General features: G+C 47.0%; 1 protein-coding gene across 1 annotated transcript in view; it reads right to left on the bottom strand.

Moving 5' to 3' along the window:
• Positions 1–23,887, bottom strand: part of LOC141178799 (microtubule-associated serine/threonine-protein kinase 3-like) — a 41,832-nt gene extending 17,945 nt beyond the window's left edge. Inside the window, exons 1-10 of the mRNA XM_073660637.1 lie at positions 23,842–23,887; positions 21,939–22,077; positions 21,717–21,849; positions 20,252–20,417; positions 20,047–20,145; positions 19,682–19,804; positions 19,428–19,537; positions 19,235–19,326; positions 18,702–18,838; positions 18,121–18,213 (exon numbers count right to left, since the gene is read on the bottom strand). Coding sequence (XP_073516738.1) covers positions 18,121–18,213; positions 18,702–18,838; positions 19,235–19,326; positions 19,428–19,537; positions 19,682–19,804; positions 20,047–20,145; positions 20,252–20,417; positions 21,717–21,849; positions 21,939–22,077; positions 23,842–23,887 — 1,138 coding nt within the window. The remainder of the gene's footprint in view (positions 1–18,120; positions 18,214–18,701; positions 18,839–19,234; positions 19,327–19,427; positions 19,538–19,681; positions 19,805–20,046; positions 20,146–20,251; positions 20,418–21,716; positions 21,850–21,938; positions 22,078–23,841) is intronic.
• Positions 23,888–27,480: the final 3,593 nt, after the last annotated feature.

The raw sequence follows: 27,480 nt of genomic DNA, 5'->3' as shown, positions 1-27,480 counted from the left end.
GTATTCTAGAATAGGTATGCGGCCGACGGGGCGCAATTAGCAGAGCGGCGTTTAAATTTGGAGCCCAAATCGCTGATTGGTCGCGTTCGGAAACCGCGACCAATCAGCAAAGCGGTGTTTAAATTTGGCGGCAATATCGGTGATTGGTCGCGGGCAGCGGCCGCGACCAATCTGCGAACCGTGTTAGTGAGGACTGGAGAGCGTGTTTAAATTTGGCACCAAAATCGCTGATTAGTCGCGACCAATCAGCAGAGCGGTGTTTAAATTTGGCGCCAATACTGCTGATTGGTCGCGGCCGCCGACCGCGACCAATCAGCAAAGCGATGCAGCGCGGGGTTTAAATTTGGCCCCAAAGTCGCTGATTAGTCGCGTCTGACGGCCGCGACCAATCAGCGATTTTGGCGCAAAATTTAAACAACGCTCTGTTGATTGGTCGTGGCCGTCATACGCGACTAATCAGCGACTTTGGGGCCAAATTTAAACCCCGCTCTGCATCGCTCTGCTGATTGGTCGCGGTCGCCGGCCTCGACCAAACAGCAGAGCGTTGTTTAAATTTGGCGCCAATCTCGCTGATTAGTCGCGGATGGCGGCCGCGACCAATCAGCAGAGCGGTGTTTGAATTTGGCGCCAAAATCGCTGATTGGTCGCGGGCGGCGGGCGCGACCAATCAGCGAACCGTGTTAGTGAGGAATGGAGAGCGTGTTTAAATTTGGCACCAAAATCGCTGATTAGTCGCGACCGCGACCAATCAGCAAAGAGGTGTTTAAATTTGGCGACAATACTGCTGATTGGTCGTGGCATTTGTGTTAAAATCGCTGATTGGTCGCTGGCGCTGCCCGCGACCAATCACCAATTTGGGCGCCAAATTTAAATATCGGACGCGACCAATCACCAATCTTGGCTCCAGATTTAAACACCGCTGTGCTGATTGGTCGCCGACGCTGGGCGCGACCAATCACCGATTTTGGCGCCACATTTAAATTTAAATAGCGGCCGCAACCAATTGGATGTCAGCGCCGCTCTCCGGTCCTCCCTTCACACCCTAGCCGCATGGATGTCAGCGCCGCTGTCTGTGCGGATAGTTCCGCTGCAAGAACCCGGGACATGAGCGGGCGCTCGCAGCAGAAGTATCCCGACCCGTGATTTGTCGCGGCCGATATTTGAATGTGGCGCCCAAATCGGTGATTGGTCGCGGGCAGCATCCGCGACCAATCAGCACCGTAGTGTTTAACTTTTGCGGCAAGATCCGTGATTGGTCGTGGGACAAGACCGCGACCAATCACCGATTTGTGCGGCACTTTTAAATAGCGTCCGCGACCAATTGGATGTCAGCGCCGCTCCCCCGTCCTCCCTTCACACCATAGCCGCATGGATGTCAGCGGCGCTGCCTGTGCGGATAGTTCCGCTCCGATAACCCGGGACATGAGCGGGCGCTGGCAGAAGAAGTATCCCGACCCGCAGCGCCGCTCCCCGGTCCTCCCTTCACACCCTAGCCGCTGATGTCCCCACAGTATCCGCATGGTGTTGCAAAGGTCTGGACATTTGTGTTAAAAATCGCTGATTGGTCACTGGCACTGCCCGCGACCAATCACCGATTTGGGCGCCAAATTTAAATATCGGCCGCGACCAATCACCGATCTTGGCTCCACATTTAAACACCGCTGTGGTGATTGGTCGCGGCCGATATTTAAATTTGGCGCCCAAATCGGTGATTGGTCGCGGGCAGCGTCGGCGACCAATCAGCACAGCGGTGTTTAAGTTTTGCGCTAAGATCAGTGATTGGTCGGGTCCGAAGACCCCGACCAATCATTGAATCGTCTTGGTGAGGACCGGGGAGCGGCGCTGCCTGTGCGGCTACTTACGCTGCGAGAACCCGGGACATCGCGGGCGCTCGCAGCAGAAGTATCCCGACCCGCAGCGCTGGTCCCCGGTCCTCCCTTCCGCATGGAGGTCAGCAGCGCCGGCGGTCCTTCCGCTGCTACCGGCCGGGAGATGAGCGCCTCGCGCCGCTCATCTCCCGGCTGCATCTCCTTCCCGCAGATGGGTCCGGCGGTCGGGTTCCTTCTGCTGTTGCCGGCCGGGAGATGAGCGCCTCGCGGCACTCATCTCCCGGCTGCATCGCCGCTCAGCTCCGTCCCGCAGATGAGCCGCTAACGGCCGCCATCTTTTTTTAGAAATCCCCCGGCGCTGATTGGCCGCTGCCGGACCAATGAGCGACGCGGGATTTCCTGGACAGACAGACACACCGACAGACACACAGACAGACAGACAGACAGACAGACGGGATAAGACGATTATATATATAGATATACACTGCACAGTACCACTTCTCTTGTCCTGTATAGTGGATGTAATTCTCAGTATCTGTATTATTCTGTATATATACACTGCACAGTACCACTTCTCTTGTCCTGTATACTGGGTGTAATTCTCAGTATCTGTATTATTCTGTATATTATACTGGGTGTCATTCTCAGTATCTGTATTATTCTGTATATATACTCTGCATAGTACTACTTCTCTTGTCCTGTATACTGGGTGTAATTCTCAGTATCTGTATTATTCTGTATATATACACTGCACAGTACCACTTCTCCTGTCCTGTATACTGGGTGTCATTCTCAGTATCTGTATTATTCTGTATATATACACTGCACAGTACCACTTCTCCTGTCCTGTATACTGGGTGTCATTCTCAGTATCTGTATTATTCTGTATATATACACTGCACAGTACCACTTCTCCTGTCCTGTATACTGGGTGTCATTCTCAGTATCTGTATTATTCTGTATATATACACTGCACAGTACCACTTCTCCTGTCCTGTATACTGGGTGTAATTCTCAGTATCTGTATTATTCTGTATATATACTCTGCACAGTACTACTTCTCCTGTCCTGTATACTGGGTGTCATTCTCAATATCTGTATTATTCTGTATATATACACTGCACAGTGCCACTTCTCTTGTCCTGTATACTGGGTGTCATTCTCAGTATCTGTATTATTCTGTATATATACTCTGCACAGTACTACTTCTCTTGTCCTGTATGCTGGGTGTAATTCTCAGTATCTGTATTATTCTGTATATATACATTGCACAGTACCACTTCTCTTGTCCTGTATACTGGGTGTCATTCTCAGTATCTGTATTATTCTGTATATATACTCTGCACAGTACTACTTCTCTTGTCCTGTATACTGGGTGTAATTCTCAGTATCTGTATTATTCTGTATATATACACTGCACAGTGCCACTTCTCTTGTCCTGTATACTGGGTGTCATTCTCAGTATCTGTATTATTCTGTATATATACACTGCACAGTACCACTTCTCCTGTCCTGAATCGTGGATGTAATTCTCAGTATTTGTATTATTCTGTATATATACACTGCACAGTACCACTTCTCTTGTCCTGTATACTGGGTGTCATTCTCAGTATCTGTATTATTCTGTATATATACTCTGCACAGTACTACTTCTCTTGTCCTGTATACTGGGTGTAATTCTCAGTATCTGTATTATTCTGTATATATACACTGCACAGTACTACTTCTCTTGTCCTGTATACTGGGTGTAATTCTCAGTATCTGTATTATTCTGTATATATACACTGCACAGTGCCACTTCTCTTGTCCTGTATACTCGGTGTCATTCTCAGTATCTGTATTATTCTGTATATATACACTGCACAGTGCCACTTCTCTTGTCCTGTATACTGGGTGTAATTCTCAGTATCTGTATTATTCTGTATATATACACTGCACAGTGCCACTTCTCTTGTCCTGTATACTGGGTGTCATTCTCAGTATCTGTATTATTCTGTATATATACACTGCACAGTGCCACTTCTCTTGTCCTGTATACTGGGTGTCATTCTCAGTATCTGTATTATTCTGTATATATACTCTGCACAGTACTACTTCTCTTGTCCTGTATACTGGGTGTAATTCTCAGTATCTGTATTATTCTGTATATATACACTGCACAGTACCACTTCTCTTGTCCTGTATAGTGGATGTAATTCTCAGTATCTGTATTATTCTGTATATATACACTGCACAATACCACTTCTCTTGTCCTGTATACTGGGTGTAATTCTCAGTATCTGTATTATTCTGTATATTATACTGGGTGTCATTCTCAGTATCTGTATTATTCTGTATATATACTCTGCATAGTACTACTTCTCTTGTCCTGTATACTGGGTGTCATTCTCAGTATCTGTATTATTCTGTATATATACACTGCACAGTACCACTTCTCCTGTCCTGTATACTGGGTGTCATTCTCAGTATCTGTATTATTCTGTATATATACACTGCACAGTACCACTTCTCCTGTCCTGTATACTGGGTGTCATTCTCAGTATCTGTATTATTCTGTATATATACACTGCACAGTACCACTTCTCCTGTCCTGTATACTGGGTGTCATTCTCAGTATCTGTATTATTCTGTATATATACACTGCACAGTACCACTTTTCCTGTCCTGTATACTGGGTGTAATTCTCAGTATCTGTATTATTCTGTATATATACTCTGCACAGTACTACTTCTCCTGTCCTGTATACTGGGTGTCATTCTCAGTATCTGTATTATTCTGTATATATACACTGCACAGTGCCACTTCTCTTGTCCTGTATACTGGGTGTCATTCTCAGTATCTGTATTATTCTGTATATATACTCTGCACAGTACTACTTCTCTTGTCCTGTATGCTGGGTGTAATTCTCAGTATTTGTATTATTCTGTATATATACACTGCACAGTACCACTTCTCTTGTCCTGTATACTGGGTGTCATTCTCAGTATCTGTATTATTCTGTATATATACTCTGCACAGTACTACTTCTCTTGTCCTGTATACTGGGTGTAATTCTCAGTATCTGTATTATTCTGTATATATACACTGCACAGTGCCACTTCTCTTGTCCTGTATACTGGGTGTCATTCTCAGTATCTGTATTATTCTGTATATATACACTGCACAGTGCCACTTCTCTTGTCCTGTATACTGGGTGTCATTCTCAGTATCTGTATTATTCTGTATATATACTCTGCACAGTACTACTTCTCTTGTCCTGTATACTGGGTGTAATTCTCAGTATCTGTATTATTCTGTATATATACACTGCACAGTACCACTTCTCTTGTCCTGTATAGTGGATGTAATTCTCAGTATCTGTATTATTCTGTATATATACACTGCACAGTACCACTTCTCTTGTCCTGTATACTGGGTGTAATTCTCAGTATCTGTATTATTCTGTATATTATACTGGGTGTCATTCTCAGTATCTGTATTATTCTGTATATATACTCTGCATAGTACTACTTCTCTTGTCCTGTATACTGGGTGTAATTCTCAGTATCTGTATTATTCTGTATATATACACTGCACAGTACCACTTCTCCTGTCCTGTATACTGGGTGTAATTCTCAGTATCTGTATTATTCTGTATATATACACTGCACAGTACCACTTCTCCTGTCCTGTATACTGGGTGTCATTCTCAGTATCTGTATTATTCTGTATATATACACTGCACAGTACCACTTCTCCTGTCCTGTATACTGGGTGTCATTCTCAGTATCTGTATTATTCTGTATATATACACTGCACAGTACCACTTCTCCTGTCCTGTATACTGGGTGTAATTCTCAGTATCTGTATTATTCTGTATATATACTCTGCACAGTACTACTTCTCCTGTCCTGTATACTGGGTGTCATTCTCAGTATCTGTATTATTCTGTATATATACACTGCACAGTACCACTTCTCCTGTCCTGTATACTGGGTGTAATTCTCAGTATCTGTATTATTCTGTATATATACTCTGCACAGTACTACTTCTCCTGTCCTGTATACTGGGTGTCATTCTCAGTATCTGTATTATTCTGTATATATACACTGCACAGTGCCACTTCTCTTGTCCTGTATACTGGGTGTCATTCTCAGTATCTGTATTATTCTGTATATATACTCTGCACAGTACTACTTCTCTTGTCCTGTATGCTGGGTGTAATTCTCAGTATCTGTATTATTCTGTATATATACACTGCACAGTACCACTTCTCTTGTCCTGTATACTGGGTGTCATTCTCAGTATCTGTATTATTCTGTATATATACTCTGCACAGTACTACTTCTCTTGTCCTGTATACTGGGTGTAATTCTCAGTATCTGTATTATTCTGTATATATACACTGCACAGTGCCACTTCTCTTGTCCTGTATACTGGGTGTCATTCTCAGTATCTGTATTATTCTGTATATATACACTGCACAGTGCCACTTCTCTTGTCCTGTATACTGGGTGTCATTCTCAGTATCTGTATTATTCTGTATATATACTCTGCACAGTACTACTTCTCTTGTCCTGTATACTGGGTGTAATTCTCAGTATCTGTATTATTCTGTATATATACACTGCACAGTGCCACTTCTCTTGTCCTGTATACTGGGTGTCATTCTCAGTATCTGTATTATTCTGTATATATACACTGCACAGTACCACTTCTCTTGTCCTGTATACTGGGTGTAATTCTCAGTATCTTGTAATGCAGCAGCTTGCTAGCATTACTGTAAATGGTCCAGGATGTGTTTTACCTGACCATGTACCTTCCCCTTTAACTGACTGGTCACATGACTGTGACATCACACAGGTCCTGTATGCACAGTAAAGGTCTGTACACATGACTGGGACAGCACACAGGACCTATACACACAGCTGACTGATCACATGACTGTGACATCAGCAAGGTCCTGTCAGTATGGGTGTATGTGTGCACAGGATATATAAACCCCGGTAATTGGAGACAGGTGTGTTCGGTGTGAGGCGTGAGGCCTGTGCTCCGTGTGTGTGGGACACCATTTGTGAGAGGCCTAGTGAGGCCGAGTGAAGCCTGGCAGCCTGAAAGGCAAAGACTGGATCCTGTGCGGATGCTAGTGGCCTTGGAAGGCAGCGGCTTTGGAGTGAAACCTGGTACCTGAAAGGTCGAGCCTGGATCCTGTGTGGATGTCAGTGGCCTTTGAGGGAACGACGGCTGGAGACCCCTACCTGGGAAGCCGCAAAGCCACAGTGGTGGCGGATTATTGAGGAAGAGTCCTGAAAGGCAGAGCCTGGATCCTGTGTGGATGTCAGTGGCCTTTGAGGGAATGACGGCTGGAGACCCCTACCTGGGAAGCCACAAAGCCACAGTGGTGGCGGATTAAAATGGACTGCAGCAACTAAACCCGGCAAAGGTAATACACTTTGTTACATGGACTGTGTTATGGTCATTGATAATTTATTACCTTGCCGTAGGCTGTAACCTGGAGCAAGTGGGCCTGTGTGCCACTTGTCTCATGAATGTTGTAGATATGTGTGTCGGCGTGCCACGGAGTTGGACCTGGTGAACTGTGGCTTATGATGTAATAAACTGCAACATTGTGAGAAAAACGTAAAGACATTGTGACGCACCCCTGGGCCTGTGTCGCGCAGCGTTGCGCACGCGGGAGCTTACCCGGAGCCGGATCTGTTGAGGGTTGTAGTCTCGTGGCGGTGACCCGGTCCGTGCCCAGGGAGTCAGACTAAGTGGCGCTGTATTAGCGGTAGATGTTGTACGACTACGCCACCCGTTGAATGCAGCGAAGGAGCTGCCGCTGCAGGGCAGACCGCTGAGGCCGGTAGTAGGATTGTGCAGCGTGATAGTATCACCCCCAACGGGAGGGGTATGGCCTCAGGGCAGCCGACGTGGATGATGGGGGTAGCAGGAACCACTCGGAGACGGTACGGTGTAGTTCAGGGTCTTTACTGGTGACAAAGATAGACCCTCCCGGAGTACTGCTAGCGATTGGGGCCTGGTCAGTCCTTGAGCAGATGGGATCTCCCCTGGCTAGGCGGAGTTGTAGGCCTCCCAAACTAACTGTACTCTTCTGGCTACCTTGCTAGAGGCGGGTATAAGTAGCCCACGTCCCTGAGTGTACCGTGTGGTGCTCACCCGTATGGCCGGTGACTCGGGGCCTTCTAGTAGCTTCCGCTCCACGACGGCGGTGCTGGTCCCACGCGTGTGACCGTGCCTTCGGGTTTCTTGGCCAGAGGACCTGAAATCCCCTGCCGGTCGGTTTCTGCTGCTGGATAGGAGTTAATCCCCACAGCCTCGGTCTCCGGGTCCGGTGATAGCTTCTCAGTCAGGGCGAACTCTGCAGCTGCCAGCCCCTGACTCCTTGTAGCACTGCGCCCAAAGAGCTCCTGATGTTCTTTTCCTATATCTGCTTCTCTTCTCTGTCTCTACTTATTCTCTACTCACTAACCCTGCCTCAGCCCTAGGTTTATATAGGGGAAGTCCTTCCCCTCCCAGGACTGGGCAGGAGGTGTGGCATGCATAGGATTCCTGACCAAGAAACCTCCCACCTGCTCTCAGACACAACATTGCTGTTACTGTGGAAACCAGACCCCTGGGGTGCCACATTCCCCCCTAGTGAAATTTAGTAGTCCGGGACTAAACATATTTTTAAACATAACAAGGTATAAACAATAATAGTACAATAAGAAAAACATATAAAGATGGTCACGGCGTGTCCGCAACCGGGTGCAGTTTTTGAAGAAAAGCAAGGTGTCCATTTCACCAAAACAGGGAGACGTAACCAGGTAGGGGTCTGTCCTGCCCCGAGTCCTTAACAGTCTTTAGTCCATTCCTAGGTTTCGCTCCAACCATGTACAAGGATTCCCGGTAAATCCACCAAGGACTCCTATAAATAACTAGAAACACATAATTATACACAAGCAACAAGAAAAACAGGTAACCACAAATAAAACAATTTATACACTTCAAATCCTCCAACGTGCGGGTAACTGGCCTCTATTGGCCCTAGTGGACCTACGGAGCTGACTGTCTAGCCCTGAACTACAGGGTGTAGGAGCTGTCAAGGGTAAACTGGGCAGCTGTCTACCGGCTCTTTGGCTCACTAGGGGTACGGCAGGCTCACTATAAGCAGAGGGTTGATCCTCCTGTTCTGCTTGTGTGGAGTCTTCTGCCTCCTGGACCGGCTGCTCTTCCAGCCCTACCTGTTGCTCCGTAGGCACTTGGGATGCTGGTTGGAGGAACGTGAGGACGGGTACCACAACTGCACCATTGACTTGAGTCCAGGACCGAGGGAAGTCTCCGAGCACAGTACTAACCATATCTTCCCTTTCCTCTACGGGTCGATGGTCTTCTTGTTCCTCTTCAGGGTTCCGTAGCTGTTCAGGACACTTCTTCAGGTGATCCCGGGATACAATGGCTATGGTCTCCCCTCCGTCTTTACTGATGGTACAGACTTTCGGGTTCTCGTGGCTTGAGGGCAGTACGGTGTACGGGTCCTTCTCCCACTGGTCGTCCAACTTGTGGAGCCGTCTTTTCCTCTTCAAGACCTGCTCTCCGGGTACCAGGGGAACAGCGGGAGCATACTGGTTGTAAGTTTTCTCTTGTCTTTCCCTAGCCTGACAGAGACTTTGCTCCACGCTCTCCTGTACTTTCCGGTACTGCTGCTGCCTCTCTGTGTCCCAGTCTGCTTCTGGTGAAGTGTCCTCGGGTGTCAGGACTCCCATTTCCAGGTCAACAGGTAACTTACCAGGTCTCGCCCTCATTAGGTAAGCCGGGGTACAGTTGGTGGAACCTACCGGGATGTGGTTGTATAGGTCCACTAGATCGGGCAGCTTCTCAGGCCACAGACTGCGCTCTTCCAGGGGCAACGTTTTCAGGAGATCCATTACCACCTGGTTCATTTTCTCACAAAGTCCATTAGTTTGCGGATGATAGGGTGTCGTCCTTATCTTCCGGCAGCCATACAGATTGCAGAATTCCTGGAAGACCTCCGCTTCAAAGGCAGGTCCCTGGTCCGTCAGCACTTGGTCCGGGTACCCGTGTGGACGGCAGAAGTGCTGCTGGAAGGCTCTAGCTGCTGTTTGAGCCGTTAAGTCCTTAACGGGGACGACAACCAAGAACCGGGAGTAATGATCCACAATGGTTAACGCGTAGACGTAGCCACTTCTGCTTGGGGTCAGTTTTACATGATCCAAGGCTACCAGTTCTAACGGCTGCCGGGTGACGATGGACTGCAGGGGAGTCTTCTGGCTGGCACGGTCCTTCCTTCTTAGGTTGCACGGGCCACAGTCTCTGCACCACCTCTCGATGGTTCCCCTCATGCCTACCCAGTGGAACCGCCCACGCAGCAGGAACTCCAGCTTCTTCCATCCGAAGTGTCCAGCCCCGTCGTGGTATGCCTCCATCACCATGGCTGCGTCTCTCCGTGGCACCACTACTTGCCAGATTAGTTCATGCGTCCGGGAGTTAACCATTCTGCGGCACAACTTCCCCTTGTAAAGGAACAGTCGACTCTTCTCAGCCCACAGTTGCTTGGCTTCCTCCGGAGCATCTGGGTCAAGGCGAGCCTCTGGCCGAGTCAGCATCTCCTTTACCAGCCGGACGGCAGGGTCACTGTCTTGCGTTTCCTCCCAGTTGTAGTGAGGCAAGGGGTTAAACGTAGCGGCTTGCTTACTCCTTACCCGATGGGAATACTGGATAGTCCCATGACGGTGGAACGCGGGGAGTTCGACTTCTTCCAGTCCCTCTGGATCTTCTCCTACGTCCGGTAGGTTTGGCATCCTGGACAGGGCGTCCGCGTTGGTATTGGAGCGTCCTGCCCGGTATTTGATTGTGAACTCGTAGTTGGACAGACGGGCCATCCATCTCTGCTCTAGGGCACCGAGTCTTGCCGTGTCCAGGTGTGTCAACGGGTTGTTATCCGTGTACACGGTGAACCGGGAAGAAGCGAGGTAGTGCTTAAAGCGTTCGGTGACTGCCCACACCACTGCCAGGAACTCTAGCTTAAATGAGCTGTAATTCTCAGGGTTTCTTTCGCTGGGTCGCAGTTTTCGGCTAGCGTAAGCGATTACTCGTTCTTTCCCCTGCTGGATCTGGGACAGTACGGCTCCTAACCCGATGTTACTTGCGTTGGTGTAGAGGATAAAGGGCAGGCTGTAATCAAGGTACGCCAGGATTTCATCCCCCGTGAGGGCCATCTTCAGCTGGCGGAAGGACTCTTCTTCTAACTTCTCCCATTTGAAGTGCGGCTTCTGGTTCTTGGCCTTCCAGGACTGGCCTATCAGGAGGTCCTGCATAGGAGCTGCCTTTTTGGTGAAACTGGGGATGAATCTGCGGTAATAGCCTACCAACCCGAGGAACTGCCGCACTTCCTTTACACTGGAGGGACTTGGCCATTCCTTAATTGCGGTGATCTTATCAGGGTCGGGAGCCACTCCGTCAGCGCTCACCACGTGTCCCAGGTACTGCACCTTTGGTTTCAAGAGGTGACACTTGGAGGGTTTTACCTTTAAGCCGTAGCTTGCCAGAGCTTCGAACACTTCCGCCAGGTGTTTCAGGTGGTCCTCATAAGTCTTGGAATATACAATGACATCGTCCAGGTACAACAGGACCGTCTCGAAGTTTCTGTGGCCCAGACAGCACTCCATTAATCGTTGGAAGGTTCCCGGTGCGTTGCAGAGTCCGAACGGCATGCAGGTAAACTCGCTAAGTCCCATCGGGGTGGTGAATGCGGTCTTCTCCCGGTCCGCCTCTGCTACAGGAACCTGCCAGTACCCGCTAGTGAGATCCAAGGTAGAGAAGAAGTTAGCAGATCTTAAAGCAGCCAAAGACTCCTCTATCCTTGGTAAGGGGTACGCATCCTTGTGTGTGATACGGTTAATTTTCCGGTAATCTACACACATCCTCATGGTGTTGTCTTTCTTTTTGACTAAGACTAGTGGAGCTGCCCAGGGGCTACAGCTATCCCTGATCACCCCAGCCTCCTTCATGTCCCTAAGCATCCCCTTGGCGTGTTGGTAGTGTGCAGGGGGTACGGGTCGATACCTCTCTTTTATGGGAAGATGGTCTCCCGTGGGGATGTGGTGTTCTACCCCCTTGACTCGCCCGAAGTCTAACGGGTGTTTACTAAACACTCTCTCGTACTCTTGAACCACCCGATAGACTCCCTGTTTCTGGTGTGAGGGAGTGGAGTCAGTACCCAAATGTAGTTGCTGACACCAGTCCTCCATTGTTTCCTTAGAGCCGTTACCTTCCTCCGGGGAAGATGGAGGCAAGGGTTCTACGGACTGTATGGAATTTTGATTGATGGTATACAATTTGGCTAGCGTGGCATACCGGGGCAGGTACACTTCCCTCTTCCCGATATTTATTATGCGAACGGGCACCCTCCCATGGCGTACATTGACCACCCCCCGTGCTGTCAAAATGGTGGGCCTACTGTCTGAGTAAACTGGTTCTACCATTGCCTGGTAATCTCTACCTCTCAGACCAATAGCTGCCCGGCACCAAATCATCATTTCACTTTTTGGGGGCATGGCAATAGGGAAAGGGTCACACATTCTTATGCTACCAATCTCACCACCGGAGAGTTCTATCTGTTGCCGTCGCATCAGTGCCCGGATCTCTTTCTGGAGCACTCGCTGCTGGCCGGAGCTGGCGTTCTTGGCAACCTGTTGTAAAAGGAAAATCACCTCTGCAAGACAATTTTCAATTACATTAGTTCCTAGAGTTATCTTTGGGTGACTCTCGTGTTTGTCAATGTCTACAATGATCAGTCCCTGTGCTGCCAGTTCGACTCTACCGATTTTAATGGTCACCTCTTTAAATCCAATCTGTGGCACGGGCTGACCATTGCTGGCGATGATACTCAAGTCGTCGTCAGGGTAGCGGGTGATATCCGAGTCATTCCAGTACTGCTTGAAGAGCACGTACGGGATAGTGGTGACCTGTGACCCGGTGTCCAATAGGGCACCCATAGGGATGCCATCCAGTACCACAGGCAAGACTGGACGTCCTCCCACATATCTGTCGCGCCAGTTCGATGGACCTGATGATCTTTTTCCTGGGGGTTGGCCCTCTACCCCAGGTTGTGCCAGTTTAAAGGACAGTACCTTGCCATATGTCCGGGTTGATTGCAGCGGCGGCAGATGGGTTGTCCGTCCTCGTTGTATCGGTCGCTGGGTCTTCCTCTGGCCGGTGGGGTCCTCCTTGGTCGACGCCACGGGATGTCCTCCGGTCCGGATGCCAGCTGGATCTTCCCTGGAGTGGAAACCTGTAAAGACTGCACAGTTCGGGTTAGCGCAGCAACGCTTTTAGCTAGCTCTTGGACCTGATGGTGCAGGTCTGGAGCCGGGTCATTGTTCAAAGCCTGCGCATCAGCTCCCACAGGCCCTGCCGACAAGGGCGCCGCCTCCTGGTGGTAAGTGGTAGTGGGGCGTCTGTGGGTCACAACGCCACCTGGTGCTGGTTCTCGGAGCACCCGGATGGCTCTGTCCTTGAACTGTGCAAATCCCAGATGAGGGTCCTGTAAGGCCATTGCCCGCAACTGGGTTCGGTGGGCATTGCAATATAAACCCTCTATAAATTGTTCAGTCAACAGCCTGTCCTCGTCTCCCACGCCGTCAGGGTCGGTCTGCTTAATGGCTCTCAGGGCCTCTTGTAGGTTCAGGGCATAGTCCCTTATACTCTCATGTGCCCGCTGTTTGCACCCATAGAATCTAAGCTTGATCTCGGCTGAGGTGCGGGTATCAAAGGTGTCCCTCAGCCGGGTCAGTATCTCTGCGACAGTCCTCCTCCCAGGTGGCCAGGACTTTACCTCCCTTTGGGCTGCCCCGGTTAATTGGGCCACCAGGATGCTCACTTTTTGCTCCTCTGTGAGGGGATACACCTGGAAGAGGCTATCCAGCTTTTCTCTAAAGTCATGCAGGGTATGTGACTCCCCTGAGTACTGGGGTAGCCAGGCTGCCCCCGGGATATAGGGCATGGTGAAAGGCATGACCGTAACAGCGGTGGCGCTGGCGGGGGTTGAAGCGGTGAAGCTCTCCTCCGTATCCGACATCCTTCTCCCCCCTAGTGGACCGTGGCCTACCTTGCGATGATCCTCTTCCGTAGGCCGCGGCTCCGCAGTGGATCGTCAGGGTTGAGGACCTTCCGTCGCGCTCCTGTGACGTCGGCGTCTGCTGGGCTCCTTCCAGGACCTTACGCAACGTCCGGACGTGAGGCGGGGCTTCAGTTCTCGCGCGCTTTCGGAGTCCACGCCCCTCTTCTTCCCGCGCGGCGTCCTCAAGATGGCGTCCAATGGCGGGAAAACTCCACGGCTGGCGGGAAGTAGGCCGAAGATGGCGCCGAATGGCGGGAAAACTCCACCGATGGCGGGAAGGAAGCGGAAGATGGCGCCGGATGGCGGGAATCTTCACCACAGGTAAGTTTGAACAGTCTTTTTCAGGCACGCTGTACCCGGTGGTTGCGGGCACGAGATCCTGCCGACTACGCCAAAAGTTGACACACCCCTGGGCCTGTGTCGCGCAGCGTTGCGCACGCGGGAGCTTACCCGGAGCCGGATCTGTTGAGGGTTGTAGTCTCGTGGCGGTGACCCGGTCCGTGCCCAGGGAGTCAGACTAAGTGGCGCTGTATTAGCGGTAGATGTTGTACGACTACGCCACCCGTTGAATGCAGCGAAGGAGCTGCCGCTGCAGGGCAGACCGCTGAGGCCGGTGGTAGGATTGTGCAGCGTGATAGTATCACCCCCAACGGGAGGGGTATGGCCTCAGGGCAGCCGACGTGGATGATGGGGGTAGCAGGAACCACTCGGAGACGGTACGGTGTAGTTCAGGGTCTTTACTGGTGACAAAGATAGACCCTCCCGGAGTACTGCTAGCGATTGGGGCCTGGTCAGTCCTTGAGCAGATGGGATCTCCCCTGGCCAGGCGGAGTTGTAGGCCTCCCAAACTAACTGTACTCTTCTGGCTACCACGCTAGAGGCGGGTATAAGTAGCCCACGTCCCTGAGTGTACCGTGTGGTGCTCACCCGTATGGCCGGTGACTCGGGGCCTTCTAGTAGCTTCCGCTCCACGACGGCGGTGCTGGTCCCACGCGTGTGACCGTGCCTTCGGGTTTCTTGGCCAGAGGACCTGAAATCCCCTGCCGGTCGGTTTCTGCTGCTGGATAGGAGTTAGTCCCCACAGCCTCGGACTCCGGGTCCGGTGATAGCTTCTCAGTCAGGGCGAGCTCTGCAGCTGCCAGCCCCTGACTCCTTGTAGCACTGCTCCCACAGAGCTCCTGATGTTCTTTCCTATATCTGCTTCTCTTCTCTGTCTCTACTTCTTCTCTACTCACTAACCCTGCCTCAGCCCTAGGTTTATATAGGGGAAGTCCTTCCCCTCCCAGGACTGGGCAGGAGGTGTGGCATGCATAGGATTCCTGACCAAGAAACCTCCCACCTGCTCTCAGACACAACATTGCTGTTACTGTGGAAACCAGACCCCTGGGGTGCCACATTTGCACATGTGCATTGATTGACGCAGCGAAGCGAGTAACCCCCAGTATGATGACTAGCGCTGCCTTACAATCTGTATTATTCTGTATATTATACTGGGTGTCATTCTCAGTATCTGTATTATTCTGTATATATACACTGCACAGTACCACTTCTCTTGTCCTGTATACTGGGTGTAATTCTCAGTATCTGTATTATTCTGTATATTACACTGGGTGTAATTCTCAGTATCTGTATTATTCTGTATATATACACTGCACAGTGCCACTTCTCTTGTCCTGTATACTGGGTGTCATTCTCAGTATCTGTATTATTCTGTATATATACACTGCACAGTGCCACTTCTCTTGTCCTGTATACTGGGTGTAATTCTCAGTATCTGTATTATTCTGTATATTACACTGGGTGTAATTCTCAGTATCTGTATTATTCTGTATATATACACTGCACAGTACCACTTCTCTTGTCCTGTATACTGGGTGTAATTCTCACTATCTGTATTATTCTGTATATTACACTGGGTGTAATTCTCAGTATCTGTATTATTCTGTATATATACACTGCACAGTACCACTTCTCCTGTCCTGTATACTGGGTGTCATTCTCAGTATCTGTATTATTCTGTATATATACACTGCACAGTACCACTTCTCCTGCCTTGTATACTGGGTGTCATTCTCACTATCTGTATTATTCTGTATATATACACTGCACAGTACCACTTCTCCTGCCCTGTATACTGGGTGTCATTCTCACTATCTGTATTATTCTGTATATATACACTGCACAGTACCACTTCTCCTGCCCTGTATACTGGGTGTCATTCTCACTATCTGTATTATTCTGTATATATACTCTGCACAGTACTACTTCTCTTGTCCTGTATACTGGGTGTAATTCTCAGTATCTGTATTATTCTGTATATATACACTGCACAGTACCACTTCTCTTGTCCTGTATACTGGGTGTAATTCTTAGTATCTGTATTATTCTGTATATATACACTGCACAGTGCCACTTCTCTTGTCCTGTATACTGGGTGTAATTCTCACTATCTGTATTATTCTGTATATATACACTGCACAGTACCACTTCTCCTGCCCTGTATACTGGGTGTAATTCTCAGTATCTGTATTATTCTGTATATATACACTGCACAGTACCACTTCTCCTGCCCTGTATACTGGGTGTAATTCTCAGTATCTGTATTATTCTGTGTATATACACTGCACAGTACCACTTCTCTTGTCCTGTATACTGGGTGTAATTCTCAGTATCTGTATTATTCTGTATATATACACTGCACAGTGCCACTTCTCTTGTCCTGTATACTGGGTGTAATTCTCAGTATCTGTATTATTCTGTATATATACACTGCACAGTGCCACTTCTCTTGTCCTGTATACTGGGTGTAATTCTCAGTATCTGTATTATTCTGTATATATACACTGCACAGTGCCACTTCTCTTGTCCTGTATACTGGGTGTAATTCTCACTATCTGTATTATTCTGTATATATACTCTGCACAGTACCACTTCTCCTGTTCTGCTGAAGAAGAGGTGGCATTGGCTTTGGGGAGGGTCAGTACTGATGGGTTTATTATTTTCTATGTCTACAATCCTATGGTTAAATAAAAATTAATCCTGAACAACTTGTTTAAAGGGGTTATCTGAAGGTTGGAAATTGTCCTCTATCATTGGGATATGGAATAATTTTCTGATTGCTGGGGGTCCAACAGCCGGGACCCCCACTGTTTCCGAGAACCAGGGATCTGAAGAGCTCTGGGTGAATGGAGCGGTAGTCGATCATTCGCATTGCAGCTCCATTCACACGTGGCTTAATAAACATCCCCTATAATGGAGTGGTGAGGGGCATGAACAAGAAAGCAAAATGTGCTGAACTTTTCATTGTGCCTCAATGGGATGAGGGGGGCGGTGATGTGGTATGTGGGCTGGTGGGGTTTGTGTGACAGGCGTGCTTTTTCATTTTTCATCCCATTCCAGCCCTGATCTCTATATATATATATAATTAAAATTCTTTTAAAAGCAGAAGTGTTAATATGTATTTTTTATCGCTTAGCAGAATGCAGAGTGAAGTTTGATAGATATAAGAAAATCTCAATAAATATAGAAGTTGTTTTTTTTTTTTATTAGGGATAGGGTAGAAGGATAAGGGATGAACAAAATCAGGGACAGAATCAGTAGACAAAATCATAGTCAGTAAGAAATCCGGATCAGATACCAGGTGATCAGTAAAAAAGCCAAGTCAGGCGAGCAGTATGGATAGAGCGGAGCCTGGTGACAGAGGCGTTACCGAAACAAGTCCGGGTAGAGGTGTTACAGTTAGAAGGCCACAGGTAGATGGTGAAGGTCCTTCTTTACAGGTCCAGCAGTGATGGTGGATCGGCTGTACTCCGCTAGATGCGGAGCTTTTCCGTCTTTTAGATGACACTTGGGCAACAGCGACAGCATGCAAATGCACGAGCTGCCCTGGATAGTCCACGCCGGCAGGATGATAAGATCCGGCGGAAGATGGAACCTAAGAGAAGAGAAATACATACAATGTAAGTGATGGGACTCCATATTACATGATGCTACTGTGCGGTCAGTGTGGCCGGCCGGACAGCAGAGGAATCTTAATCACACAGATGTCCGGGGTCATTGTCAGCCATCATACATGTGACAATCCCATCACTGACAGATGACATCTGCTCCCCATGACTTATTCTCATCACTAACATCACACAACATGGAGATGATTCTCACACTTACCTCGTCTCTTTTTCCCCTTTTTCCCATTTTCTGAGTTTTGTTGGTCTATACTCAGATTCATTTCAGATTTTCTTTCCTCTTCAGTTGTAAATTCTGATCAGAAAGTAAAAAAAACTCAGTAAAGAAATATTCTTATAGGATCTGCTTTGTGTACTGTATATAGAAGAATTGTTCTAGTCCTGTCCCCTATAGTCCTGATAATCTGGCATTGCATTATTATAGGGCAGAATAAGTCCTATATACCGTTCATGACCTAATCTGAGGGGCATTAGATGTATCACTGATATGGAGCAGTAAGCGCCCTGTGTGCCGCCACGTGGTGCATCACTAATGAGCGATATTCTACTATAGGAGACGATGTCTTCTTATATTGAAGTGAGTTCCTGGATGCTAAAACGTATTTTACAGAATCCATGAAAACAATTCCTGGATAAAATTAAGGAAATAGAAATACAGTATGGGCCCATGGAAAAAATAATTGGGATCCATGAAACCTGGACAACATAGGAGACCTAATACAGAAAAACCAAATATTTGAGCCTTGAAGTCAACATTCACCTTTTGATGCTGTACATACATACCTGATGATGGGGACGAGGAGGGCAAGCTGTTTATAGCATTGTCGCTATCAGATTCAGAAAGCGATTCTTTCTGCCTGTCAGGAAGAATCAGGGGGTCGGACCAGAAGACCCAGGAGGTAACTTCCAACTCTCCCATTCTATGATTTAAGAAAAACATGTAAATCACAAGTCAATGCAGAATAAAAGGGGTGGTCTCACTAGCAGAACACTGACTAGAGGGCCTAATAGGACATATGACTGTCATAGTGAGGAAGGTTTTATGCTCCAATCTACCTTCTATGGATCAGAGCGAAAAACAACTAGCAATAATGGCTGGCATGTAATACTACATCTCTCCTACAGTATGGGCAGCTCGAATACGCGTGAATGGCTGCAATTATGGGCTATTATCACCAACGGTTTCTGAAGCCAAAAGCACAATGACCGCTAATCATTGAGGCTGAATTTGATATTATGGTATTTATGTCCTATATTATGTGTTGTGCATATATATCAGCCTGGAACTCCCATTAATGACCCCATAATCTACTCACATTTCTGAGATATTTGTATTGGTTGCTGGCGTACACTCTGGAGGAGACTTCTGGTCCTCATCATTCATCGTTCTGGTAGTGATGGTACAGAGCTAAACATGGACAAAAACAAGATATGAAATACTTTTTTTTACTTTTAGAGGTCTTTTTTGTTTCACATATTTTGGATTTATTGATCACATACGGTACTTACTTTAGAAAGCCTTTCAGAAGATGATGTAAAATTTTGGAAGTCAAGGTTCTCATTGTTCTCACTTGTACCCTCCTCATCCTCTGAGACCGAATGGTCTATTTCAGAGTGATCTACAAAAGTAATGAAGTATTATTAGAGGTTGTTAGTATAAAACAGGCGTCATTTATCACAATATTAGTGGGTACTGATTATTACATTTTATGGAAGACAAGACAAACAGCCGCTTAGTCTAGATGATGTCTTCTTCTACTTACCGATAAATAAGCTGTTGTCCACATCTGAGGCAAGCTGAGGAATGTACTCTGGCTTCTGACTTAGAAGGTTGTTAAAATCTAAGTCACTCAGGAATGGATGACTCTTGATCTCAAGTGATCCTCCTGGAAAAAGAACAAAACAAAAGTGATGTGGACATTGTCAGAGATTGCTTCACATCTGAACAGTTTAACTTAATCTGAATTAATGACATAACTGAGTCAACATGAAGGAAGAAGACTGAAAGTCATAGTGTGGAGAACTAGAAATGGACAATCTGATAGAGAAGTGTTGATCCTCAAGGACATGAGTGATAAGTGTGATAGGTGAATATTAATACTAATATGAATAGTATTATATCTCTTACCTGTCCCAAGTCTATCTGCAGGATTTGTTCTGAGCAGCTCAGTAATCAGGTTCTGTGCATTGGGAGTAGGAGCGGAATTACAATCCCAAATTATGTCGCCTGTTATACAGAAAATAAAATCTCTTTACTGGACTGTAAGCTAAAGCAAAGTAAACACCTAAACCAATGTAACTGATCAAAGCAATGGTCGGATCATTCCACTTACCAATGACAATCCTGTCATAAAGCTCAGCTACAGAATCTCCATCAAATGGTACAGATCCCGTGAGAAATTTATGTAGGATTATCCCCATTGACCACCAGTCAACAGGTCTTCCATAGCCTTCTTTGAGGATGACCTCTGGGGCGATGTAATATGGGGTGCCACATAACTGGAAAACAACAGAAGATAAAGATGAAAATGATAAAATGGTTATTATAACACGTTCTCGCCATAAAAACACAATGACAAAAGATAAAATATCAATGGAAACGTTCTCTAGAAATGAAGAATGTAGAGAAGACACAATAGTGTGAAGAGATTTGTAAAGAAAAAAAAACATATGCCAAAGGCAAGGTGAACAGATGGGGTATATTAGTTAACCAAATACCAAAGCAAAACAAAGAAAACCCCTTAAAATAGAATCTTTAATAGCTACATTTAAAAGCACCCATATCAATATATGAAGACAAAATGCATAAAATGTACAATATATGGGTAGTGGGATAAACGTAGGATAATTGACATGCAGGCTTGCCCTAGAGATCCCAAATGGGCTGAGATCCCGCATGCCAGTGGAGGTTGACACCCTAGCTAATCGGTTTGGCGCCCCCCTCCACATCGGCACTCCCTCCGTGACGCTATCCACCCCTAGACAGACATACACATATACAGATAATGATGAAAGGCAGACAGTCATGTCGCTGCTAACATGCTGAATGAAAAAAAGGCAATATTCAATGTATCAATTATATGGAAACAGGGAAGCTGATATAATGTAGTTCCACTAGTACAGATAGGATATCAAATGCACCAATCTATACACAATTCAGTATGATATATAAACCATCATTCAGAAGCCTATTATAGATACATAAAGTACATTAGTGCTGGCAATTACGGGCAACAAGAACAATATTATAAAAGCACGTGTGCTCAATTAACGGTAAATATAGGAACATAAATATGTCCAAAGTAGTAACAAGTCACCTATATAATGACATTGAGCATGAAGATAATAGTCTAGGACAGACCGTACATATAGACAACCTCAAAATCCCCCTGGCTAATCTATAGTCAGGACTGATCTACACAGGACACGTCCAAATGTTGGGACAGAGCATTATCCAGTGTGCGAATTACAAAAAAAGTTGCCAAAAAAGCATTTTAGTCAGCAGTAACCAGAGGACTTATCTGTAAATTGTCCCAACACGTTTCTCCCCCTCCTAATTTGGGGTTCATCAGGGGATCATATTAGGAGATAGCCACAATGAGTCAGTGGACAGACGCGGGAGATAAATACACCCCGATCGGAGAATACTGGTGCCGCCACATTTTATGGATTTTGTCTTTATATATTGATATGGGTGCTTTTAAATGTATCTATTAAAAGTTATATTTAAGGTCTTTCTTTGCTTTGGTCCTTGGAGATTTGTAAAGAACAAGCTAAATTCCTGTAAGTGTTACCCACCTCACGGTCCAGGAACTCCCTGGTGATGTCCTCCGCTAATTCCTTGTAGGTGTTGGTTTTTGGTATCATGACACCAACTTTTGAAATCCCAAAATCGGTAACTTTTATGTGTCCAGCAGATGTAATCAGGAGGCTGTGGAAGAGAAGATGGTTTTAGCCTCACAGACCGTATGATAATAAATGATAACTTCCCCCCTTTATTATACTACGAGGGGCACTTACTTATCCGGCTTCAGGTCTCTGTGCACCACACCGTAGCTATGGAGGTATTCCACAGCAAGAACCGCTTCTCCAAAGTATAAGCGGGCCAAGGGGACAGATAGAGGACCCCTGGTGCTTAGGAGGGTCTCACAGTCACCACCTATAGAAGAAAGGAAATATGACCAGTGTGTGGTTTATACAGCAGATCACCATGATGTATAATGGGAAGTGAGCGGAGACATTGGGATAGGAGAGAATATAAACAGATATAATGTATAGTGCACATAATATTAGTCTGAATCGATGGAGAAATGTCGTCCATGTAACTAATAACATAAAGTGATGTCACATCTCGTCTACAGCTGGAGATACTGACATGCTCAGTGCGGACTTACAGGGAGATCACACAGACAGTGGCGGACAGAGAAATCTCAGGGCCCCATAGCAAAAGTTCTAACTGCACGCCCCTTCAAAAAAAACCCTTACTGAAGTCAATCGATGTTCTCAACAGCAATACACCTTTTATAGCCATTTTAGCATATGATGCTCCCAAAAATGCCCCCACCCACAGACTGAGTTAGATATCCCCACAGTGAAATCTTAATCCAGTTTCACCTTACAGATATAATGTAGCACCTGTCTATAATGTCCCCACTCAGTATGAGGCCAGTCACAGCCCCCTACTCAGTATAATGACGCCCACAGCCCCCCCTACTTAATATAATGGCCCCCATAGCCCCTCAGACAATATAATGGTCTCCACCACTGCCCACTCAGTATGATGGCCCCCAAAACCAATCAAACAGAATTAGGATCCCCACACAGAATAAGGACCCCCACTGCACACCATTCAATATGAGGACCCACAGGGGGTGTAGGGGCATGTACAGTCACCAACTCAATATAGCGGCATTCACAGTCCCCTATAGCCCCTCACACGGCACACCATTCAGTATTATGGTACCCACAACCCTCAATTCTCAGTATTATGGCTTCCACCAATCTCACAACTCAGTATTATGCCCCCACCAGCCCAACAACTAAGTATAATTGCTCTCACCAGCCCCACCACTCAGTATTATGGCCCTCAGCAGCCCCACCACTCAGTGTTATTGCCCCCAACAGTCCCTCCACTTAGTAGTAAGGCACACAATAGCCCCACTACTCAGTATTATGGCCCCCACCAGCCTCAACACTCAGTATTATGGCCCTCACCAGCCCCACCACTCATTGTTACGGCCCCTACCAGCCCCACCACTTAGTAGTAAGGCACCCACCACTCAGTACTACCACCTCCACCAGCCCCACCTCTCAGTATTATGGCCCCCACCAGTATCAACACTCAGTATTATCGCTCTCACCAACCCCACTACTCAGAATTATGGCCCTTATTAGCCCCACCACTCAGTGTTATGGCCCCCACCAGCCCCACCACTTAGTAGTAAGGCACCCACCAGCCCCACCATTCAGTACTATAGCCCCCACCAGCCCTACCTCTCAGTATTATGGCCCCCACCACTACTTAGTGTTATGGCCCCCACCAGCCTCACCATTTAGAATTATCGCCCTCACCAGCCTCACCACTCAGTATTATGGCCCCAACCAGCCCTACTACTCAGCATATGGTCTCCACCTGCCCCATCACTCAGTGTTATGGCCCCCACCAGCCCCACCTGTGCAGTGTAAGTACTGAGACTCCACACTACAGATGCAATATTGTGGCGACATCGAAGAACCTGCAATACACGGAGTCTCGGACCCATCTGCGGAGGCTGAATGGTGGATTTAGGAACCTTTGGCTCCCTGATCCACCATTGTTTTCATCGGTATTCATATTCTGACAATGTGAATACCACTGAAATTGTGATGACAGGTGGTGGAATGGGGCCCAGTGCCGAGCGGTGCCAGGCCCGATCTGACTCACTGGCACCATAGCACCGGTGCACACAGATCAATGAATTTCCAGGCATCTTGGTAATAGAAAACCTACAGTAAATGCACTGTGAGGATGTAACTGTCCTAATTATCCTAATTATAAGAGCAGTGATAAGATGTAAGCAGACATGGGCTGAATATACTACAATATACATGTCCTACCTCCTACATACTCCATGACCATACACAGGTGAGATTTTGTTGGAAAGGAGCAGAGCATGGAGACCACGAAGGGACAATCTGCGAATGTTAGGATGTCCCTCTCCAGAAAGGCCAATGCCACTCTTTTTGGAGTGTTCAGGTTTCGCTTGAACATTTTCTTCAAAGCAAAGATCTGGTGTGAGTCTTTATGGTGCGCTAAGTAGACGGCACTGGAGAGAAAGAGAATCAATGGTTAGAATGAATCTTTACTACAAGAACATCTATAGAAGTCATTATATAATGTTTTGTACTAATGTTTAATGCTAGAAGTCTGTCCGTCACTGGAAATCCATGTCTAGAATTTGATAAAAGATCACTACATAGATCACCTATGGGAGGTGTCCACAATGCCACGTCCGCCGGAGCCCTCACCCAGGTCACATTACAGGTGAGAGAATCTACTGAAATTATTCTTGGGCAGATTCACTACATTAGACCAGTAGATACGATTCAGTGCAAATAAAAGTTGGTCCAAATTAAAAGTGCTCCAATTGCCATAACATGACGTTAATTATGCTCCCGCATACCCCAAGACATAACAACATAATAAATGGAGGGGAGCGAAGGAGTTACAAAAAATGAAACCCATTATAGCCACTTGTCCTCTGTGCCAGTCTTTATTGCTGAGACCAGGGAGTAGACTCACATGGTCATGGTGGAGGTTGGGGGGTGCAGATGTCATTGATGAAATTTCGTGTCACCCCCTCACTTGACCATGTGTTGCCAATTACTCTTATCAGTTCGCTAATGGATTCCGAAAAGAACAGACCGGTGCGGAGGATCGGGAAGCTCTGATGGGGGTGGCAGTGTAAGAACAGATGAGGGTCTAGGACAGGCAGGTGTAATATATTATTCTATTTTAATCCCTTTCCTTAATAGTTTGTTTTCCTACAGATCATATAATTTCCCTATGATAACACTGAAGGGCAGAGCACAGAGTCTGGAGCATTGTCATTGGGAACCTTGAGAAATGTGGATTATGCCAACAGAAAACTCACCCAAAACTTCCACTGCTGATCAGTTTGGATGTCCCATAGTCGCTCTTATGCGGCTGTCTTGACGGGGTCAATGATTTGATCACGCTCTATAAAAGAATAAGAAATTATATAAAGATATAGAAGCTGCTGGAAAAAAGCTCCAGATGCAAAAACGTCTCCCTTCTGTCATCTCCTCTTAGAATAGAGACATCCCATGGTTATATGGGGGACAATACTGGAGGTGTCATTCCCACCCCATAATCTGGTGATACACCGACATCTCTCTCCATGATACTTACACCGTCAGATTCTTGGATCTCCGGGATCTCACAGATTCTACTGTCAGCATCTGCCAACACAGTTGTTTCTAAAAGAGTGAAAAAATGATGAAGAAATAAAATGTATTAGACGATATTAATCCTACATATATATTACAACAATATAACTCAGACATGACAAGATGTCTGTAAATGGGAATAATACTTATTATATAGGGATTCTAAATATGAGAACGTATGGCGCATCCATGAATAAACGTAATGGAAATGATGAAGGACTCCCCCAATCATCACATGAATGAGGAACCCCCCACCCTCGCTGTACATGTGAGTGATGGTAAGAGAGCTGAAGCGTAGGAGCCATATGCAGATTATCCTGGAAGTGCACTGGGGGCGTGTCACAGTATGGATTTCTTCTTCCACGCCCCCAGTGCACTTCCATGCTGATTTGTATACGGCTTCTACATTAGATTTCCCTTGACTGAGACATTGGATTTCTGCAAAAAATTATTACAGAGAAATGGCCAGTACAGTCATACCACAATATGCAAAAATGTGCTGATAGGTTCCCATTATACAGAATATACAGAGTAAATGTAAGATTATTCCCTGTTCTGTATAACATCTGGATATTTCTTGTAGGAGGTCGGGTGATCGGCTTACCTGTAGTCAGATCGCTGTTCAGTCCCGGGATTAGATTTTGCTCGTCTTTGGTGTCGCCTTCTGCTGTTTCCTGGTAGATATAATATATATAATTAACATGTGGAACCTTACACTAAATCATCACATAGATAAATCAGGAAGGACTAAACCTGCATTTACAGATGCAGCCAATTGTAACTGTACAAATCAGACGTGTTCTAGAGAAGATGACGGCTCCTTACCAGGCGTTCCAATGAGCGGGCCGGACGCTCCAGTACACACAGGACTTTTTCGGCCAGGTCTTTAATAAAAGCCAAATCTCCATATTGAGATCTTTCTTCAGCCTAAAAAGAGGAAAAGAAACAAAAAGGAAAATTTTGAGATGAGAAAGGTCACAATGGAGGAGGCCGCCATTGTATGTGACATTTGCTCCTCTCTGCAGATACAATAACTCTGCGGACTCATCGTGTTTTATATTGGAGGAAAGAAACTTCTATCCCACCATTATCTATAATATAACCAGGGATGGGTCCTTCTTTCCGAAGCCTCTATAGACTGCGCAAGCGCACTGTACCTGCACAATGTGGCCGCAGACAGAAGAACACATCCAGACCGGGAGGAGGACGGGGATGGAGGAGGAGTGTGGTGCCAGAAATAGAGGTATGCATCATTTCATCATGGCTATGGGGGGTTTCCTGCTAAAAGTGGGGAGGCTATGGAGGCAATGGCGTACCGCCAATGGCAGCAGCCCATGCCACTGCTATGGGGCCCGTGAGCCGGGGGGGGGCCCATAGCAGTCGCCTGCACCATGTATGCCCCGCATCGGGGCCCTTGCAACAGGCTCCGCTCCCAGGCCCGGCGTTAGCACCCGGGCAAGTGCCAGGTCCCTGAGCAGGCAGGGGGCCCCACTCCGCTCAGGGCCCCGGCACAATACTTACCTCTCCCCGTGCCTCCGCAGCTCCGGTGTCTTCCGCGTCCTGTGCTGTGACGTCTCAGGTTAGAGGGTGGGATGACGTCTTTCCACCACACCCTCTGCTGAGCAGTCACAGTGCAGAGCGGGAAGACAGCGACGCTGAGGAGTCCGGAGCAGAGCAGCGGCAGCAGGTGAGGTGAGTATGTCATTTTTTTTTTTTTTAATGTATGGAGGCCTGGGGCCCATACACTATATAAGGGCTCGTACACTGTATGGAGCACTATATGGGGGCCAGTATTCTGTATGGAGGACTATATGGGGGCCCATACACTGTGTGGAGGACTATATGAGGGGCAGTATACTGTATGGATAACTATATGGGGGCCAGTATTCTGTAGGGAGGACTATATGGGGGCCCATACACTGCGTGGAGGACTATATGAGGGCCAGTATACTGTATTGAGGACTATATGGGACTATATGGGGGCCAGTACACTGTATGGAGGACTATATGGGGGCCAGTATTCTCTATGGGGGCCAGTATTCTGTATGGAGGACTATATGGGGGCCAGTATACTGTATGGAGGACTATATGGGGGCCAATACACTGTATGGAG

This window comes from Phyllobates terribilis, unplaced genomic scaffold, assembly GCF_046119375.1.
Source record: "Phyllobates terribilis strain yellow unplaced genomic scaffold, ASM4611937v1 Scaffold_30__1_contigs__length_15301838, whole genome shotgun sequence".
Taxonomy (NCBI): domain Eukaryota; kingdom Metazoa; phylum Chordata; class Amphibia; order Anura; family Dendrobatidae; genus Phyllobates; species Phyllobates terribilis.
This window is presented reverse-complemented; position numbering and strand designations above follow the sequence as displayed.